Here is a 20390-nt window from a genome sequence, read left to right on the forward strand (position 1 = left end):
GCCAGGCAAGGTGGGAACTACCTGCAGCGAGATGGATTTGGGATATGCAGATGTGTTTCAAAGTTCTGGCTTCCTTTTCAATTGGCCTTGTGACTAACGGGAGGGGAGAACATTTAGATGAGAGAATGAGCCTCTTGTTTGGGGTAGAACACTGGGAACTAAACAGTGACCTCTAAAGAGGCCTCCTTGACATTCCAGGCTCAGGGTGGGTGAGTGGCTGGAGGCACTCACACAGCCCACAGTGAACCCAGATCTCTTCTGGCTCTCCCCCTGAACATTCTGGGCTCATGGGTACAGGCCCCAACCAAGTAGCCCCAATTTCCTTCCCTAAGTCTTTTGGAAAGAGTGGTGAGTCAGTTGTGGCCATGAACTCATCCTAGGCAGTAAAACTAGGAAAACAAACAGGCCTCTCCTCTAGGAATGGGGAGAAGGAAGGGTCAGGGAAAAATGGGTTTTTCCCCCTGTTAGAAAAGATCGCCATCTTTTGAAGTCTTTAAGTGAGGCAGGCGTCCTTATGGTCCCTAGAAACTCAACCACATCAAAGCTACCCCAGGAAGGTGGTTTAAAAGGGATGCCGTGTCACCCACACAGTCACAGTCACACCGAGTGACACAACAAGTCCCTGAAAGGAACACAGTGACACAACGAGTCCCTCAGAGGAACACACAATGACACACACAGCTGAGGGCACAACATTCAGCTACATACATGACATGCAATGCCAGTAACCCAGCAGGCAGTGCCATAGATTCAGCCCCACAGGAGAGAGTACAGCCAGACTCTTGCAGGTTCTCTGGAGACAATATCACGGAATCCACGACTTCTGTCTCCATGCAGAGTTGCACACAGATCCCACACTACACAGACAGTCACTTTGAGAGCTCTTCTCTGAGAGTCACACGCATTGCACAGACAACGCCCATTTCTATGTACATAGTCACACAAACATACAACCACACAGTCACATGCAACCACAAGCACATAGCTCCCATACAGTGCACAGAGCCACACCCAAGCCACAAAGAGTCACACATACACGGTCTCAGTTACACACTAGTCACATGGTCACAGGCACAGCCACAACATCCATACAATTATGCACACAATCATGCAGACCCTTTCTGTTTCTGGAACCCCTGGAGCTAAGATCCAATGGCAATTGGCCTCATGGCGGGGATGTGATCTACGGCTGTCCTCTCTCCTCTTGGCTGCATCCCCCTGGCCATCTTGCATTTTAAGCACCCACGATTTGGTATTCTCCAGGCTTTGCTGAGACCCCACAGCCCTTTCCTTGGAGGTGGTTGAGTCCAATCACATTAAGCATTGTCCACTTACAGGCAGTCCCTGGGTTACAAAGGAGATAGGTTATGTAAGTTTGTTCTTAACTTGAATTTGTATGTAAGTTGGACCAGTTACATTTACCTATTACCTGTAACAGCCTCTGTTAGTAAGTGGGAATTGTACATCCGTTGGATGTTTGTAACTCAGAGACTGCCTGTATTTAGCACCATAATTTGGCCCTATGTGCCAGGTACCCCGCTAGGTGCTGGTGAATACAGAGGTTATTCTAAGTCAGACCAAAATTTTTCACCAGTGGTAATTTCCAAATGTGTGCCTATGTGACCCTCCACAGAACTAGCCCCAAACACCTACTTGCCCTGGCCATGGAGAGGTCCCCTGTGGATCTAATCCTTCAATCTCATTTTTTTCAGAAGGCATTTCCAGGAGAGTGAATGGTTCTCATGTGATTGATGCAACCTCTGATGGAGACAGGGAGCACAGACTCAGGAAAGACTCCCCTGTGAACTTGGTATTCCATTTTATATTTCTGTGGGAGTGAGCCTTGAGAGGCAGGTGAGTTGAAAAACCACTACATACTAGGGGAGAGTCAGGATTTTGTCCAATTACAGCATGTGATCTTGGGCCAGGCTTGTTCCCTCTCTGGCTCAGCTTCTCCACGCCTGTGGGTGCTGGGCTAAATCAGTTTCTCACCAGGGGTGCTCATTATTATGCAGATTTCCAGGCCCCATCCCAGACCTTATTGATCCCAGAATTTGAGACCACTGATTCTGGGGACTTCTGAGATGCTTTCCAGCTCTAAGAAGGACCAAGGGCTGTAGGTCAAGGGTTGTCCTGAGGCTGCAAGGGCCCTTCCCAGCCAGGGAGACTGTCATGCTGAAGCCACTGCCACCCTCCAGGAGGTGTCACATCATCTCACTGGTTTAGAGGCTTGGGCTGGTTAAAGGCTTGTGGTTAGAACAGGTAATGGCCAAATCAGAACTCTTAGGCCCTGTTTGGGGGTGGGGCTGGGCTTTCAGGGTAAACTGGGGTATCTGGGGACTCCTCATACTTTTTCCAGGGCCCATGATGCCAAGGTCCTCCAGGAACCTGAAGAGTCCCTGACCCAAACCCAGGTCTGGGTGGCTTGCCCAAGAAGGGACAGGCCAAAGACAGGAAAAGTCCATGGGAGAGTCTCAAGTACAGAGGGATGTGAATGAGGGTTCTGTTTCTTTTTAATTCAGTTTCCTACATGAAGTCAATCTGCTTCCTGGTTCCTACTTAGCACCTTCCCTGATGCTTATGGAATAGAATCATGTTCAGAATTGGTGGAACATTAGTGCATACCCAGCCCATTTCTCCAGCTCATGACATAGCTCCTTAACTACATATATTACCAAAAAAAGCTGCTTTGTTGGCTATCCATGTGCTGGGCATGTTAGAAAAATGAGGTTCAGAAATTCTAAGCCACCTGTCCCAGGTCCTTTACCTAGTTAACAGCAGAACTGCCATTCAAACCTGCTGCCTGCCATCTTCTCCAAAGTCTGGAATCTCAGCTCCATCTCAAAGCAACCCCCGTGATCCACAGCAAGCCTCTTTGGACTCCTCCAACGATGAGGACTCCCAGACACTTACTGAGGGCAGGTTGTATACATATGTGTTGGAGGAAGCAAAACTCAATGAGAGGTGAACCTACACCCCCAGAATGTTGTATTCCAACAGAGGAAATAAGAGGTTGAGATAACTACTTGGTATAAGGTAGAAGAAGTGGATGCCTAAGACAGAGCAGAGAAGGTGCTGCTTTTGAAAGCCCAAATTGTTAAAAATGTCTTCCTTGGCCGGGAGCGGTGCCTCATGCCTGTAATCCTAGCACTCTGGGAGGCCGAGGTGGGTGGATTGCCGGAGCTCACAAGTTTGAGATCAGCCTGAGCAAAAGGCTGATCTTTACTAAAAATAAAAAAACTGAAGCAGGAGGATTGCTTGAGCCCAGAGTTGTAGGTTGCTGTGAGCTATGATGCCATGACACTCTACCCAGGGCAAGTGTTGCTGTGAGCTATGATGCCATGACACTCTACCCAGCTGGAGACTCTGTCTCCAAAAAAAAAAAGTCTTCCTTATACTGAATCTAAATCTACATTCCTGCAGTTTCCATTTGGCTTTCTGTATTCTGGTCTCAAAAGTCACACAGAATTAGTTTGAAGCCCTCCATGCTTTTTCAGACAATTTTCTCACACCCTCAATGCCTACCTCCCATGGGGCCTGTTGCCTTATTTCTCTCCATGTCTTGACTTCTGTGGTTATACTACTCTCCTGCAGAGATTGGGGCATCTTGAGACCCTGTCTCTAAAAATAGTTGGGCATTATGTCAGGCACCTGTAGTCCCAGCTACTCAGGAGACTGAGGCAAGAGGATCGCTTTAGCCCAAGAATTTGGGGTTGCTGAGAGTTATGACGCCATGTCACTCTACCAAAAAAAAAAAGAGATTGGGGTGTCACTCAGGTCACAATCAGCCCCTTCACATAGCCCAGAGGTTCCTTCAGGTTTGTGCAACAGCCAGTTTCTGTCAGTTCTGTTCCCATCTCCTCTTTCACCCATTCAGAGGCAATTGAGCTGCTCTGGAAAAACCCAGAGAACCCCAGAGTCAGGAGGCTGGGGTTCCAATCCCAGCTGTGCCACTTATGGTTGTGCAATGTTGCGCAAGGTTCTGAGCTGCTCTAAGCTTTGGTTTCTTCATCTGTGAAATGGGGACAGCAATACTTGCCCTACCTGACAGGGTGGTAAGGATTAGCTGAGATCCCAAGTATTCCATATGCCACCAAGGGGGAAGACCCTCCCCACCTTCCCTATACTTAGGAGGAGCTGAGCATGGCTTCAGGATTAGCCAGAGAACAAAGGCCACTCTGTATACCTCAGGATGCCATGCACAGTGCCAGGTACCATGAGGGTGAGGAGCTGAGGAAGGCAGGGTCTCCGTCCTGCACGAGTTTTATATCCTGGGAGTGACACCTCCAGCCACCACCAAATCCTTAGCAACAAAAGCTTTTTAATCAAGTTTAGTGTGGCGCCCTTCAGGTAGGTTGAGTGGTAGAGATAGGCATATCCCCATGAGTGAGCCAAAGGAACCAACAAAAAGAAGGAAGGGGAGTTAATATATGTGAAATGCCTACTAGTCACAGCCACTTAGAGTAATTGGCTGAATGTTCACAACCTTTTGAGATTCGAGTGATTATTATGCCCTTTTTTTTTTTTTTTTTTAAGACAGAGCCTCCAACTGTCGCCCTGGGCAGAGTGCCATGGCATCACAGCTCACAGCAACCTCCAACTCCTGGGCTTAAGCGATTCTCTTGCCTCAGCCTCGCGAGCAGCTGGGACTACAGGCGCCCGCCACAATGCCTGGCTATTTTTTGGTTGTAGTTGTCATTGCTGTTTGGCAGGCCCCTGCTGGATTCAAACCCGCCAGCTCTGGTGTATGTGGCTGGTGCCTTAGCTGCTTGAGCTACAGGAGCTGAGCTTTTTATGCCCATTTCACAGATAAGGAAACTGAGCCACAGAGAAGTTTTATTTGCCTAAATCAGTAAAGGATGGAGTTGGGATTAGAATTCAGATCTGCATGCATGGTTCCCAAACTGGTGTCTTGGCTGTGTTAGGCGGATACTACCATTTATAGCCCCTATGCAAGGGAGGGAGTGAAGGAGGGAAAGAGGGAAGGAGAAAGAAGTAGCCCTTTGGCAGGAGCCTACCTCCTGAATGTCCATTCCTGTCTTGGGATTTCTGATGAATATAAACAGAGGTACAACATTTCACTCATCCTCATTCATTCATTTAGTGATTGTTTACTGAGCATGTATTATGTGCCTGACCCTGTGCTGGGTACTATGTTCACCAAGGTGAAAACTGCATCTCTGCCCTTGTGGAGCAAACCCATCCAAGAGCATATGATTGAGAGGGATGACACAGCTGAATACACACTCCAGGCAAATCCAAGGGGGCAGTTAATAGTCCTAAAAGAAGAAAGTCAGAGGAAGATGACATAGAATCCATGAACTGTCAGGTGAGGGAAGCAAAAAATCGTATGAGCAGTAAATGATTCCATTCAAGTAAAGTTCACAAGCAGGTGAAAGTTTCAGATATAGGTGATAAAACTATAAGGAAAAAGTGGGAAGTGATTAACTTATAAGCTGGGATCCCAAGGGGGAGGAGAGGATTTCGATCTAGGAGGTTCCCCTGTGTTCCAGGGGGGCTAGCAAAGTTCTATTCTTGGTGTGGGTACCTAGTTTATCAGTATTCCTTAAGTCTGGGTGTTTTAGTTCACCGCCCCCCATAATTTTAATATACATAAATTGCCAAATTCACAGTTAGGTGAGACCTAGGCCAGTCTCCCAAGGTACCCTACACAAACTCTATACCTAGTAGGTGCTTAGATGGAGCATTGAAGGAGCTGGAACTGGGGTGTGTGGTCTGTCCAGATGGAAGGGGTGTGGCCTCAGGTCTGAGACAAGAGCTCACTTACTCGCTGAAGTCCTTGAGGACTGAGAGAACTAAAGGCTTCTCTCCCATTACTGTCTACACACCTGAGGAAAATTGTTCCCTTAAATTGAGCCCCAGACTCTAGAATTAGCTCCCCCGTCTCTTAGCCCAGCACTAAACCACCGAATAGTGGGAAGAGGATTGGGGCAGAAGGATGGGATTGGAAATCCAGCTCTGTACACACTAGTCAGGTTTTCCCTGGCAAGGTACTTCATGACACAGGCCTAGTGTTTTCATCTGTAAAATGGTGCTAATAAACCATCGACTTCACAACTTATTGAGGCCCCACTGTATTTATGGATGTCAAAATGCTTTAGGTAATGCCACATACTTGTGTACTTATAAATGTCATATTCCCCAGGCATTCCTCCTGTCTCCCCCTGCCCCCACACCCTGCTGATTTTGCCAGGGGGACTCAGAATAAATCCTTAGTCTCATTTAGAAAGTCCCCAACCCCAGCCCCAGGTCCTCTCAACTCACAATCTGGATCTGCGATTGAGCTTCAGGGTGATTCCAAGAGCAAGTTCCCCAAGTTGGAGGAAGCCGGCTGGGGAGGTGGCATTCCAGGCGGCATGTCAGAGGGTGAGTCAGGGCTGGGGCAGCCCTCCCCCTTCCTGGAGGTAGGGGAAGGCCTGTCATACTGGCTTCTGGCTGAGGGCCCAGACTGGGTTGCTGTCATTTGCATATATCTGCATATATGCAAGTTTCACCTGTGCACACTGGCAGGACTGGGAAAGAGAACTGTGCAGGGGCAAACCAGTCCACATGATGCCTGCAGGAGCATCTAATCCAGAATCCCAGTCCATGGTCTATCCACCCATCAAATACCTGAATCTCTGAACCAAACACATGGCTTTTTCCCCAGGTCCCTTGGATTGCCTAGGCCAGGAACTTCAGAGTCATTTTTGCTTCTGCCCTCCTCTGGTACAGATGGCAGGCCCAGAAGGGTTTGTCTTGTGAACTATGCTTCTCATCCACCCTTCTCATGCTTCCTGTCCTTTCCCTTGCTTCTGCTACTGCTACTTGGGTCTTTCCTCCTCACTTTATGCTTGACCTATCTATCGCAAAAGCCTCTTAACTGGGCTCTCTGCCTCCTAACTCTTCCTTTCTCAACCCATCCTGGCACCCATGATGCTCCACAGCTTCCATCATGGTCTTTCCCATTGCCCATGGGCCCATTTGAAGCTCTTAGTTAGTGTTCAAGACCCTGATGGTAAGTCTAATTCTTTCTTTTTTTCTCTTTCTCTCCTTCCTTCCTTCCTCTTTCTTTCCTTCATTCTTTCCTTCTTTGTTTCTTTTTTTGAGAGAAGGTCTTTCTCCATCACCGTGGCTATAGTACAGTGGTGTCATCATAGCTCACTGAAACCTCAAATCTCTGGGCTCAAGTGAACCTCCCACCTCAGCCTCCTGAATAGCTAGAACTACAGGTGTGCACCACCATGCCTGGTTAATTTTTAATATTTTTGTAGAGAGGCTCGGCGCCTGTGGCTCAAGTGGCTAAGGTGCCAGACACATACACCTAAGGTAGCGGGTTCGAATCCAGCCTGGGCCCGCCAAATAACAATGATGGCTGCAACCAAAAAATAGCCGGGCGTTGTGGCAGGCACCTGTGATCCCAGCTACTTGGGAGGCTGAGGCAGGAGACTCACCTGAGCCCAGGAGTTGGAGGTTGCTGTGAGCTGTGATGCCAGGGCACTCTACCCAGGGGGACAGCTTGAGGCTCTGTCTCAAAAAAAAATTTTTTTTTTTTTGTAGAGATGGGGTCTTGCTATGTTGTCTGGACTGGTCTCAATCTCCTGGCCTCAAGTGATCCTCCTATCTTGGCCTCCTAAAATCCTGGAATTATAAGCATGAGCCACCATGCCCAGCCTCAGTTCTTGCCCCACTCCTATCTTCCAGCCGAAATGATATAGGCCCTGCACACAACTTTTCTGTGTCTCATCTATAAAATGGGGATAAGAATAGGACTCCATTGCAGGGTTGTGTGAAGTTTTCAAAGAAAATGCATGCAAGGCATGTCTAGGGCAAAAGCCCACATTAAATGGGAGCCATAATTAATATTATTGGTTCCCTTATCACTATTTATGGCATTCCTCTCCTGGGGTCCCTTCCCCCTTCTCGGCCATCTTCAGCCCTTCCTCTGCCCTTGCTGAGTGGTGCTCTCCAAGTAAGATAATCCCTTTGGTAGCTAAGAAGATAAGCTGGCCTGGGTTCCAATTCCATCTGTTAGGCAAGTTATTTGACCTTTTTGTGCCTCTATATCCTCATCTGTAAAATGAAGATAATATTGGTATAACACATATTCTTATATACACAGAGTATATCATATGGAATTCTTGTGATGGTCAAATAAACTGATATATGTATGGGCTTAGCGTAGTGCTTGGAGCACAGGCAACACTTAAATGGTTTTTTTTTTTTGAGACAGAGCCTCAAGCTGTCACCCTGGGTAGAGTGCTCTGGCACCACAGCTCACATCAACCTCCAACTCCTGGGCTCAAGCGAATCTCCTGCCTCAGCCTCCCGAGTAGCTGGGACCACAGGCGCCCGCCACAACGCCTGGCTATTTTTTGGTTGCAGCTGTCATTGTTGTTTGGCGGGCCCAAGCTGGATTCGAACCCGCCACCTTAGGTGTATGTGGCTAGCGCCTTAGCCACTTGAGCCACAGGTGCCGAGCCTTCACTGATATTATTATTATTATTATTGTGTTACTCAAGGCACAAGGTCTCAGATCACCACTGCTCCTCTTCTTTACCAAAGGCCCTGGGACAGGCTCTGGAAGATTCCTTAGTGGTGCCTCCAGGAACAATGCCTTCATCTGGACCCTCTTTCCCCACATCCTATGAAAAGCAACTGAGGTAGCCAGCACCCGACTGGGTTGCCCCCAGTGGTTGGGAGTGTGGGGCTGAGCTCCTCCTCCCCACTAGTTCTAGGGTATCTGCCAGAATTGGGCTGCAGAAGAGCTGTTTCTCCATATAGGTCCAGCCTGAACAGGTGTGAGTCAGCTCAGAGTTTAGGAGGGGTCTGCAGGGAGGGGAGGGGAGAACTGATCTGAGAAGGTGGAAATGGGCAACTCAGGGCAACCCTGGCGGCCACTGACTGCGCTCAGGCCTCTCTCCCCACCTAGCCGGGCAAACCCTCCTTCATTTATCTGCCCACTTCCTTCCCCGCGCCCCCAACACATCCTCCAGCCTTTTCCAGGCAGCAGTTGGTGAATTTCCAGTGTGTGATCCTTTTCCAAAGAGAATTAATGAGGGCAACTGACAACTGAGGGTAGAAGCTGGCAAAGGAGGTGTGCCAGGCCCCACCCCCTCCTTAAACTGTGGAGAGTGGGCCGAGCCCCTCCTCCGGACAGTGGAAGAGAGAGGAAGGACTGAGTTGCCCCTCACCCTACCGCCATCTGCCTTCCCCCCCTACAACACACACAGACACACACCAGGCCTGGGAGCTGGAGCCCAGAGCGAGGATACACAAAGAGAAATGCTTCGTCTGAGGGTTGGGGCGGGGGAGGCGTAATTGATTATTTTTCTTCCATTGAGGAGAAGGGGTGTGGATCCGTCTGGGCGCCCGCGCAGCCATTCCGACCCCCTCCCCGCCTCAAGACAATCTTGCCCCCATTCTTCCAGGCCCACACCAGCAGAAGTAAGGCTGTCCTCTACTGCCCAATTTCACAGCACAGACGAGGATGGATTCGAGCACCTAACCAACTCTTTTTTTATTAAAGAAAAGCAATGCAGACCTCAAAGGGTTCGGTCTGGGAGTCAGAAAATTAAACCAATAACCCCGCCGTTACAGCCCTTCCGCCAAATCAAGGGGGTCCAGAGGGTAGGCGAGAGTAATGCGTGTGTAGTGGGGTACGCGTGGTGGGTATGTGCTGTGTGATGGGTATTGTATGTGATGTGGTTGTGTGGTTGCCTATGGAGTGTGTGCTGAGGCTAGCGAGTTGTGGGAGTGCGTGTCTGTTTGTCTGTAAGTGTGTGTTGTGCGCAATATTGTGTGCGCAGGTGCACACACTCGCTTAGTTGTTAAGGGCTAGCTGAACTTTCCAACTCCGACACCTCCTACCTCCGGTTTTCATCCGGGACCTGGCGATAAAGATGTCGGAAGAACATCCTAGTTTCCGTGCCGAGGTCGGGGAAGGTCTGAGATTTCGCGCCGAGCTGCCTTCGTTTGGAGGCGCCGCGAATTCGTTGCAGCCGGGTTGGCCTCAGGGGCTCCCGCCAGCTCACCGCGTCACTCCCACCCCCGGAGCTCCTGGCACGCCATCCCCTGGTCTGTCGGCTCGGCTCAGGGTTGGCACTTTCCTCGGGCTCCTCGGGTCTGGCCTGGGACACCGAGCGAACTTTCTCTCCATGTGTCACCCAGCCTGGCGCCTACGCGCTCCCTCCTGCTGGCCATTCCCGGCTCCTGCGCTGGTCAAAGTCCAGACCTCCCGCGCCTCCAGGGCACCCTCAAAACCTCTCCACTTCTGTTAACCGTTTTCTTGTTTTTGAAGGGAGGGTCCGAGTCCAAGAGTTGCTCGTAGTTTTGTTTATAATGTGTTTGGTGACTTCCTATACATGAGTACTTAAAACATCCCAGTCAATATCAAAGAGATTTCCCGGAGCTGAGACTGAAATTTGGAAGTAAATCACAGAGGACTCCAGGTGAGCTTTGCTCAGGGTGGATCTGGAGACCTCAGTGCGGAGCCTAATTGCACAGCGGAGACGGGATCCAGGTGCTGACCCCAGGGCCTCTCCCCTCCTCCTCCTGGAGCTTCCCCGGGTTATTTGTAAAATGAGGCGGGAACTCCAATCACAGAGAAAGCTCCCAGGGGAGCGTAGAGGTGAGCGCAAATCGAAGTGCTTGGCTGAGTTTGCGGTGATCTTAGTAACCAACCCGCCACCTGGCTTGCACCGGCGATTAAATGCTCCATCAGAAAGAAGAAAAGAAGCACAATAATTCCAAATTTCAGGAAAAGTCAAATCAGAGAAGGAGACACAGGCTTCCACAGACTGCTCCTTCTCCAGGCCTCATTCAATTTGGGGGCTCTATTCATAGCTCACCGACCAGAGCGGAGGGAGCTTGAAGAAACTATCCTATTCTTTTCATCCCCACATCCACTCACCCCTCACCCCGTGCCAAACCGAATTATTCATGAAGTTTCCCAAACCGAGTTACCAAGAAAGGCCCCGCCAAGCCAATTAAAAATCCACTGAAAACAGAAAAAAAAAGAAAGAAAGAAAGAAAGAAAGAAAGAAAGAAACTAAACTAAAAGTTCAGTTCGTTTGGGGACGGTTCGTGGAACCGAGGAGAAAGGGCACAGATAATCCCAGAAGGGCCCGCCGAGGACCCAGGATTGGTGTCTCACTATTCCCCTGGGCACATCCATGCAGGTGTCTCTCCGAGAGTGAGCTCGGGGTTACAGACCTCAGCGCGCAACTCCAGACACAGAAATAGACCTTTGCTCAGGAGTTTGCGGCTGGGACTTACCAAGCCCTTCGACTCCGCGGAGAGCTCTGCGTACTCACCACGTGTTTGCAGTGTGAGCTACGAACCGCCAGGGAGGGTGTGGGTTAGGAAGGAGTTCCTGCTACAGAGGGTAATCGAAAATCAAGGTGACTTCATGGTAGGAATACTTCCTGCCGCCACGGGTGCTTATGCTGCCGCAAGAAATCGTTACCTGCGTTTGCTCAGAGACTCTCTTGAAGCAGGCAAACTATATCGTGCCCTGTGCAGATCCGGTTCAATAGCTGCACCTGGGCCAACTCTGGAGACCCCCGCGGCGCGGATTCCCCACTCCAGACTCTGAGGCCTGCCCCGTGCTGTCGCCACAGTGCTGGGGTTCTCCAAGTGGGCCCCTTTTACTAAGCCAGAGGATATTTGTGGGGAAAGAGTTGAGAGAGCCATTTCTGGCTCTGTGAGGAGCCAGGGGCCAGAGAGTTCTTTCTTTTCACCTTTCCTCCTTCCCCTTCCACTTCTTGGTTTTATTCTGTTTTGGAATTTTAGTTTTTGCAATTCATCATAAAGCAACTGACAATATCTTGGCGTTTTTTAGACCAGCTCCCTGCTTTTATCCCCCTTCTGGAGAAAATAGTCTCAGAGACAAGAAATGGCTGACCCAGATTATCAGAGCCAGCAGCTTCAGGGCTGGATGGGAACCCATTCTCAGGTCTCTCAATCTGGGCCTCCCAAGCCAGGCCTTCCTCCCTTCCCATCAGAGGAGGTTACTGTCTTCCTGTCCCCATTCCCTTCATTTCCACCTTTCCTGAGCCCAGATTCAGCTTCTGTTGGAGAGAGAGAGGAGATTCTTCTGTGGGAGACTGCATCTGAGCAGACTTTGACATTTCCCAGCTAGGTGTGGGAGGCCCACACCTTCTAGAGAAAAAAGTGATGATGGAGGGAGACGTTTCCTCATTTGTAAAATGCTGGGCAGGAGCCTGTAGTCCCAGCTACTTGAGAGGCTGAGGTGGGAAGATGGCTTGAACCTAGGACTTTGAGACCAGCCTGAGCAACATAGCAAGACCCCCATCTCAATCAACCAAGTGGAGATAATAATACCTATTTTTTTTAAAGATGCACATGACTTGGATGTTGTGTGTTTGATACATTCTAAAGGGCTACAAGGTGTCTCCTGCTCCTGCATAGGAGTGAGAATTCTGAGTTCAGAACAGAACAGCTCCTGAGAACTTAGGAGGGGCATTTACTATGAATCTCCTGGCTTTGGAGTATGCCAGAAGCCAACTGCTGGCCAGGCCTGCCAGAAAGCCCACACCTGCCCTTCCTTCTCAGGTCCAACCTAGAAAGGACTCTAGGTACACGGTTTGGAAGTGTCCTTCCACACATCCTTTCAGTTCCAGGTAAAAAACACTTCCTTTATGAAATCTTCCCTGACAGCCAACCATACTCCTAAAGTACTCTTTAGCACCCTAAAGATTTGGAATGATATTTCCTCATAGGTTCACATTTCAGCTCTAAGGAGGTAGTAGCGTGGCTAGGTAGGAAAGAAAGGTGGTCCCACATGGAAAAAAGCATTTCTCTACTGACAGCACTCTCCACACCCTGTTGGATGAGAGAGGAGTGGGTTCTCCAACTGCTCAGAAGAGGGGGCTCCCTATTGGACCCCTTCTCCCTAACTCCAAGTCTTCAGTTTGGAGAATTCCAAACCAGGTGCCAAAAGGAATATTTTCTTAGCAAAACATGTTTCAAACCATTCAGTGGGGAGCCTAGGTTGAAGCAGATTTGCTCTTCCTCCCTGCAGGACACCTGACTGTGGGCTTCGACCACTCCTGCACACCCCTTCAACTGATTTTCTGTATCTCCAAGAAAGCCTGGGCCTGGCCACCCCCTAGTGCCCTCTTCTGCTCTTCCAGGATTCCTTCTTTCTCTTATCACTGTTCTTTTCTATCGAGCATGATGATGAGAGCATGTGTGTGTACAAACATGTCTGCCAAGTTGCATACTCAAGTGGGAAAGAGTTGTGCAGGCTTGCTGTGCGATCTGTAGACTGGAGAGTGAAGGGATGAGAGAGTTAAATGTCTCTCTCCTAACATGAAGCAGCTTAGATGTGCGCAGACAGGTATGTCTCCTAGGGTAGGTACATAAGCATAAATTATCATGTGCTTAAATTTTCTGTATTTTCAAATATGTACACCAGCAATTTGATTTGTGTATGCATCATCTGTGTAAGAAATACGTACTTTTATTCAGGGATAGTACTATTTCTCCTGGGTATGTATATTTGTAAACATCACACGCTAAACTCTGTGTAAATCCATGAACGAGCCTCTCTATTTTCTTTCTTTTTTTTTTTTAATGAAATTTGTTGTTGTTGTTGCAGTTTTGGCTGGGGCCGGGTTCGAACCCGCCACTCTCGGCGTATGGGACCGGCGCCCGACTCCCTGAGCCACAGGTGCTGCCCCTGAGCCTCTCTCTTTTCATATGAAGGATGCTAAGGTGTACATCTGTGTAGACAGCTGTATATGCAAATATATATGTTATATTTGAATGGAGTCCCTGTGTAGTTGTGTACTTGTGAACACGTGTCTATCAAGGCCATGGGAACTAATGTTTACAGGCAAGTCCTGCACACAGCTTGGAAAATGAGGCCAGGAACACAGACCTATCATGTTTCCCGCGTCCTCCCAGTAACCATCAAACTGGACTCATCTTCCACTCTTAGATTTTGTCCTTGTCCATACAAAGCTTTCAGCCCCAGGCAGCGACAGGAAAGGCTGGCGACCCAAGAGCTAACGCCCAGATGCTCGATCCCCCTTGGCACCCTGGGGGCCTGCAGGAGCCGCGGTGTCGCAACCATACCCGGGCCCCTGCCGGAAGCGGAAGCCGGCACCGGGGGCGGTGAGGCCCAGTCGCTGGGTGCCGAGCTGAGGGCGCTCCGCAGGGGCGTGCGCGCAGCACGCGTGCGGGGCAGGCTGGGCGCCTGGCGGCACCCTCCGAGCCGGAGCGTCTGTTTACCAACAAACTGCGAGCGCTCCGCAGCGACGCATTCCGACGCTCTGAATAAGCCGCCGGCACCGGCAGGCTATTCTTGACTCCCGGAGCCTTGGACCTGCGGGACCGGAATCGCAGTGCAGACCCCTGAGGGCAGGAGAGTGCGAACGCAGGATCCCAGCATCCCCGCGGCCGCAGTGCAACAGCCCACAGCGCAGCTCCCTCGCCCTTAAGGCATCCAGGCCCGCCAACGCCTAAGCATCATTTCTGCCATTATTGCCAAGGTCTCCGGATTGCACTTAGCGCCCTGCAACCCTGGCTCCCCTCACCGGGAAAACCCCAAGATAGAGGGACCTTGAGCGTGCGCACAGATCCGCTGGAGTTTCTCGTTTCCCCACTGAGGGCTGCCCCAACCGGGCGGTCCGGGCTCAGTGAGGTCACCGCGTGCAGTAGCCAATCTGGGGCGTCTAAGTGGGCGGGGCCCCCGTTGGGTCCCAGGAACCTAACTCTAAGGAGAGGAGGGGGGCCATGGACTTAGGGGGGAGGGGAAATCCATGGGGGGTACCCCCCCCGGAACCCCTTTGCTTGGCGCGCGCTCTCCGCTGGAAGAGGCGCGGAGAGACGCTTTCTACGGGATCTTACGTGTGGGGGCTGCTGGCTGGGGGGCTTGTCCGGCCCAACGCCCGAGGCTTGGGAAAAGAGAGTTGGCGCAGGAAGCGGACTACGTGAAGGGCCATGGCCTAGGCCCTCCGGCCCGGGCGCCGGCCGCAATGACCACTTTGCCCTGCCCCCTCCCTGGCCCGGACGCCTCCAAAGTTGTCTTCCCAGACCTTACCCCTGTTGCGTCGGTAGTGGCTGCCTATCCTCTTGGCCTGTCCCCTACAACCTCAGCCTCCCCTGATTTGTCCTACTCCACGCCGTATAGCCACCTCCTATCCTACCCGTATACCGGGCCAGCGACCCCCAAGGCCCCCTACCTGTCCTACCAGCAACCTGCGGCACCTTCTCAGCCCCTCCACGGCCCCGCCGAGCACCCACAGGAACCAGAGGCAGGTAAGTCCAGTCTGGCCACAGCGGCTCTTCCCATTTCTGGGATTAGGCTCCTGTGCGCCCCTAAACTTCGCCCTCGCCTGGCTGGACGCAGTTAGCGGGATTCAAACCTTACTCTGATTCTACAGGATCTGGGGGTGGGGGAGGGTGAAGGGTTGGGGCGGGAGGCGCGTGGGGGGGAGGGGCGGGGGCGAGTTAGTCTACGTCTCTTTTCAAAACCGACCTGGTTTCGATTTGCAGTTGTGTGAAGATGGGCGGGAGGGCTCCCCACCCATTCCCTGGAGCAGTTGAGTGGTGTGTACCTATGAATAACGGAAAACTGGGGCAGTCCAGATGTAGGGGTGAGGGCCTAGCTCCCCAGATTTGCCCGGTCCTACACTCTCTTTCTTTCCTCTGCGACCCTCTCCCTGTTCCTCTTCTCTTAGAAAGCAGTGATCAAGCCAAACCCTGATAAACAGAAATTGAGTCCAGGTTGGAGGGCTGTAAATGCCCAGACTTATGTTGGGCTCCTTCCCCTCCTTTCCCTGTCTTTACCTCTTCTCCTTAGACCATGCCTGATCTTGACATGGAAGCTAGCCTGGCAGAACCTGGGGCTAGGACCCCACTATTCCTTGTTCTAAAAACTTAAGGAGGCTCCGTGCCTGTAGCACAGTGGTTATGGCGGAGGCCACATACACCAAGGGTGGTGGGTTCAAACCCACCCCAGGCCTGCTAAACAACCACAACTGCAAAAAAAAAAAAAATTAGCTCGACATTGTGGCAGTTGCCTGTAGTGCCAGCTACTTGGGAAGCTGAGGCAAGAGACTCGCTTAAGCTCAAGAGTTTGAGGTTGCTGTGAGCTGTGATGCCACAGCACTCTACCCAGGGTGACATAGTGAGACTTATGTCTCAAAAAAAAACCTAAGGAAAGGCTGGTCAGAAACGCTCTCATCTTTCTCTGGCTACCTCAGCCCTCCAGCCAAAGGAGTAGCCCATCCCAGTCATCTCCACCCCTTGATTTTCGGGTAGGTTAGGCCCCAGTTCCTGTTTCCTAAAGCAACTTTGAGCTCCTGAGAAAGTGTTCATTGGAAGGCCTCCCTGAAGGAAAGAAGCTAGCCTGTCTTCTGGCCCTGGGCTTTACATAGTCAATCGGACATATGATGTGGACATGGACACTGCCCATAAGACCATTTGCACTGGCTGTAGCTCAGACATCAGGTCCTATGCACTTTCTGCCCAGCAATTGTCTTTGGCACAGTTTCTTCTAAGGGTGCACATCCATTCACTAGGTGACTTTCCTGGAGAGTCAGCAAGACATCTTCCTCTCTTTTCCTGTGGCTCTGACATATGAGCTTACAAACCATAAGAGCCAGAAGCGACCCTAGGATTTTGGAGCTCAATTTCCTTAATGTACACATGGGCAAACTGAGACCTGAAGACTGGGTGTGCATGGGTAAAGGACATAGCCTGTTTTTTAGGCCCTTGCAAATAGTCTTTCATCACTTGGGGCCAGGAAAGTGGATTTTAGGGAACTTCCTTAGAACCCCCAAAAGTTAACTGCCTTCTGTGGCAGAACTGGGGCTGCCTCTCCCAGGCTGCTGGGTGGGTGGGGGGAGTTGTAGTTGCTACATGAATCCCTTGGACTTTCCTTTAGTGTATGCTAATACGGTATATCTGTGTGTGCGCCTGTGTGTGTTTGGGGGATGGGACAGGAATAACATGACCTAAGAGAATTGTTGGCAGTGGGGTCTGTGTTGTCAGTCCTGTCTTCCACACCCCTTGCCTTTTCTTTGTTTGGTCTAAGAACAACAGAGTGTAGAGTTCATTTTCTTCGTGCACTTTCCCTGATCCAACTAAACCTCCCCCCCAACACACACACACACACACACACATACCCTCAGAATAGATTTCAAGGATTTCTCTACTGGAACTGGTGGGTTCAGCCCACTCTACCTGGATGACTAAGGTGTGAGAGTGGTCTTGGGATTCTACTTTTCCCCCACTCTAGGCCACCCCCACCTCAGGGAGAGGTTTGGCTCCGTGTGAACAGCGTCCTGGTGTCAGCGGTGCTGCCGCCCCTCGAGGGAGGCCCTGGGGCTTGGTTATCCCGACCAGGGCAGATTCAGTATTGACTTGCCTTAACTGGTGTAGATAAAGGCAGCTGTCGGGAAGGAACTTGGAGGGGGATCTTCTCCGAGTTGGGGCTAGGAGGGCTCTGAAAGTTCAGCAGCTTGGTCAGCCTCCGTGCCTCTCTGTCCATCACCTCTGGAATTGCGCGGTCCCACAAGCCAAAGAGGCGCGGGTGGTCGCTGGGCTGCCTGCCCGAGGCTGTGAGCAGTGGGATCGAGGCAGGGAAGACAGGACAGGCGCGGGCGGCAGCGGAAACCCAACGGTTTTTCTGGGAATTGGCTGAGGCAGGGGCCAAGGGGGGGGGAGGATCTGAAGAGCTGGCAGCGCCCGAGGCCACGGGTGAAGGACGCGGGGGAGGTGAAGGCTCCGGTGACCGCTGGCCAAGGGTGGGGACCCTGATGTGTAGGGAGTGAGACGGACTAAGGGGGAAATGAGAGTATGAGAGCGGACACAAGCCGCGGCTGGGCAGTGGGTGTGGTTGTGAGTTCTCCAGGCTCAGGTTGGATGGACAAACCCGCGTGGAATGCGGCGAACTTTGCCCTAAGCCCTCCGGCACATCGGCTGCTTCATCCACACTACTCTTTTCTATCGGCCTGGGATGGTCTCTGGCGTCCCCGTAGAGTGAAGCAGATTGGCGCTTTGGCTGGGAAGAATGGAAACCCCTCGCTTTCTATCCTTCGTCCTCATTCTAGGGCTGAGCCGTCCCACGGCCGAAATTCTTGGAGAGCGAGGCAGGCCATGGGTGACCAGATCTCCCACCGTGGCACGGCAGCGCTCGCCAAAAGCAGCTTGCGGTCCTGCGCTGTGCGCTGTAGACCCCGGTCACCTTTGCACACCAGACTCCCTCTGGGCGCGGCAGAGCGGAGGAAAGGGTTGATCCATGCGGACTGGGTTTATGAGGTTCCTGGAAACCCAGCTAGCAATGGGGGAGGAGAGAGATGGTCACTGTTTTTGCAGGACACATCCTAGGAGAGGCGATGGCAAACCCTGGGGGTCACTTTCCATGCCGTGATGCTGGCATTCGAGGCTGGCTCAGCCGGGCCTCTGAGCCACCCCCTCTTGCGGCAGCCCAGCCAGGGGTTGCCACGCAGACACTATCTTGAGACTCTGAGCATTGCCTTCGAGTCCCCTCCGCTCGGAATGCCCTTCCTCTGTCGTCTCTAGGCCTCAGCTCAGCCCTAGACCCAGCCTTTCTGCCCCGCCCTACTCCTAGCTGGCGCCACCGCACCCGGCTGAACTCCGACCTCCCACCGCAGGCGCCGCAGTCCCCTCGCCCTGGCCCTAGGCTCTTTCTTCCTAGGGTCACAGGACCCATAAGAGTGGGAGCTCCCTGAGAGAAGTGCGTCAGGTATCACCTCTGGTACAGTGAATGTGGATGGGGGTCGAAAAGAGCTTGACAAGTGTAGAGAAGGGCCCAAGGGTCGAGTCTGGCGACTGTGGGTTTTTTTTTTTTTTTTGCCAGTCTGCTGGGGCGGCATACAGACGAGGTGCGAATAAACACGCCCTATCTCCTCACTCTCCCCCCACTCCCCACCGTCTTCTGCTGCCACCCAGACTCTGAAAAGCCGCTGCTGTCCCGGGACCCCTCCGAGCGACGCCCGCAGGCCCCCCCAGTCAAGAAGCTGCGCAAGCCAAGGACCATCTACTCCAGCCTGCAGCTGCAGCACCTGAACCAGCGTTTCCAGCACACGCAGTATCTGGCGCTGCCGGAGAGGGCCCAGCTGGCAGCGCAGCTTGGCCTCACCCAGACCCAGGTGGGGCCAGTCCCATCCTTTCCTTGCTCTGACCTCCCCCAAGTGTGTGCTCTGGGAACTCACTCCCCAGGTGCGAATGACCTGGCATTGTTGTCACAGTTCAATAGGAGTGTTCATGGCTGGTTCTCAGAAAGTGTTTGGGGGATGTGTGTTGAAAGGTGAATGTGTGTGTGGTGGGAGGGAGTGAGGAGGGTATATCAGACTGGGAGAACTGGATACTGGCTGGCAGGCAGGAACTCAGGGGACTTCTGAGGCACCGGAGGACTAGCACTTCCCAGCCTCTGCTCAACTCCTAGGACTGTTCCCAGCAGCTGGGTCCCTTCTCTTTCTGGAACCTTTCCATACATATCCACCTTCTGAGCTTCCATTCTTCCCTTTTCTCCCCAAAGGTAAAGATCTGGTTTCAGAACAAACGCTCCAAATACAAGAAGCTCCTGAAGCAGAACTCTGGGGGGCAGGAAGGAGACTTCCCTGGGAGGACCCCTTCCATGTCTCCCTGCTCCCCACCGCTTCCCTCCCTCTGGGATCTACCCAAGGTGGGGACCCTGCCCACTGGTGGCTATGGCAACAGCTTTGGTGCCTGGTATCAGCATCACTCCCCAGATGTGCTGGCTTCACCTCAGATGATGTGAGTCTGGGCAAGGGCAGGTCTGGCCCCCAGCCCACCTGTACCCTCTCTCTTCTGGGCCTGGAGAAAACCAGCTCCACATGGTTTTCTCTGGAGAACAAGGAGCCAGAGAAGAAAACAATGGGATGAGGTGGAGTCCTTTACCCCAACCCAAAGAGCTAAATCAAGAACCTCAGCCTTGGCTCGGCGCCTGTGGCTCAAGTGGCTAAGGCGCCAGCCACGTACACCCAAGGTGGCGGGTTCGAATCCAGCCTGCCCGCCAAACAACAATGACGGCTGCAACCAAAAAATAGCCGGGCGTTGTGGCGGGCGGGCACCTGTTGTCCCAGCTACTTGGGAGGCAGAGGCAGAAGACTCGCTTGAGCCCAGGAGTTGGAGGTTGCTGTGAGCTGTAATGCCACGGCACTCTACCCAGGGGGACAGCTTGAGGCTCCTGTCTCAAAAAAAAAAAAAAAAGAACCCCAGTCTTCCCCAGCCTTAACCACTGTGCTTCTTACCACTGTGGACTGAACACCTTCCCTCCAGCTGGAGAGAGTCATTGGCTGGATCTGAGACTGCCAGGGTTCTTGGTCTTGCCACTCCCATCCCTTCCCCCCCCCACCCCCTTGAAAGGA

At 52.0% G+C, this 20390-nt stretch overlaps 1 protein-coding gene across 1 annotated transcript; it reads left to right on the top strand.

The window, feature by feature from the left end:
* Positions 1-14865: 14865 nt before the first annotated feature.
* On the top strand, positions 14866-19811 carry DLX4 (distal-less homeobox 4). Its single transcript, XM_003786486.3, has 3 exons — positions 14866-15288; positions 18949-19148; positions 19538-19811. The coding sequence occupies exons 1-3, from the start codon at positions 15006-15008 to the stop codon at positions 19778-19780; spliced, it is 726 nt and encodes a 241-aa protein (XP_003786534.1). The 5' UTR covers positions 14866-15005; the 3' UTR covers positions 19781-19811.
* The last annotated feature ends 579 nt before the right edge of the window (positions 19812-20390 follow it).

Source organism: Otolemur garnettii, unplaced genomic scaffold (assembly GCF_000181295.1).
Source record: "Otolemur garnettii isolate 467f Iridium unplaced genomic scaffold, OtoGar3 scaffold00018, whole genome shotgun sequence".
NCBI classification, from domain to species: domain Eukaryota; kingdom Metazoa; phylum Chordata; class Mammalia; order Primates; family Galagidae; genus Otolemur; species Otolemur garnettii.

Excerpts from the sequence above, each read along its gene's own strand:
- DLX4 (XM_003786486.3), top strand. The coding sequence starts at position 15,006 with ATGACCACTTTGCCCTGCCCCCTCCCTGGCCCGGACGCCTCCAAAGTT. Across the intron at positions 15,289-18,948 it reads CCCACAGGAACCAGAGGCAG|ACTCTGAAAAGCCGCTGCTG; the intron begins GTAAGTCCAGTC and ends GCTGCCACCCAG. Across the intron at positions 19,149-19,537 it reads TTGGCCTCACCCAGACCCAG|GTAAAGATCTGGTTTCAGAA; the intron begins GTGGGGCCAGTC and ends TTCTCCCCAAAG.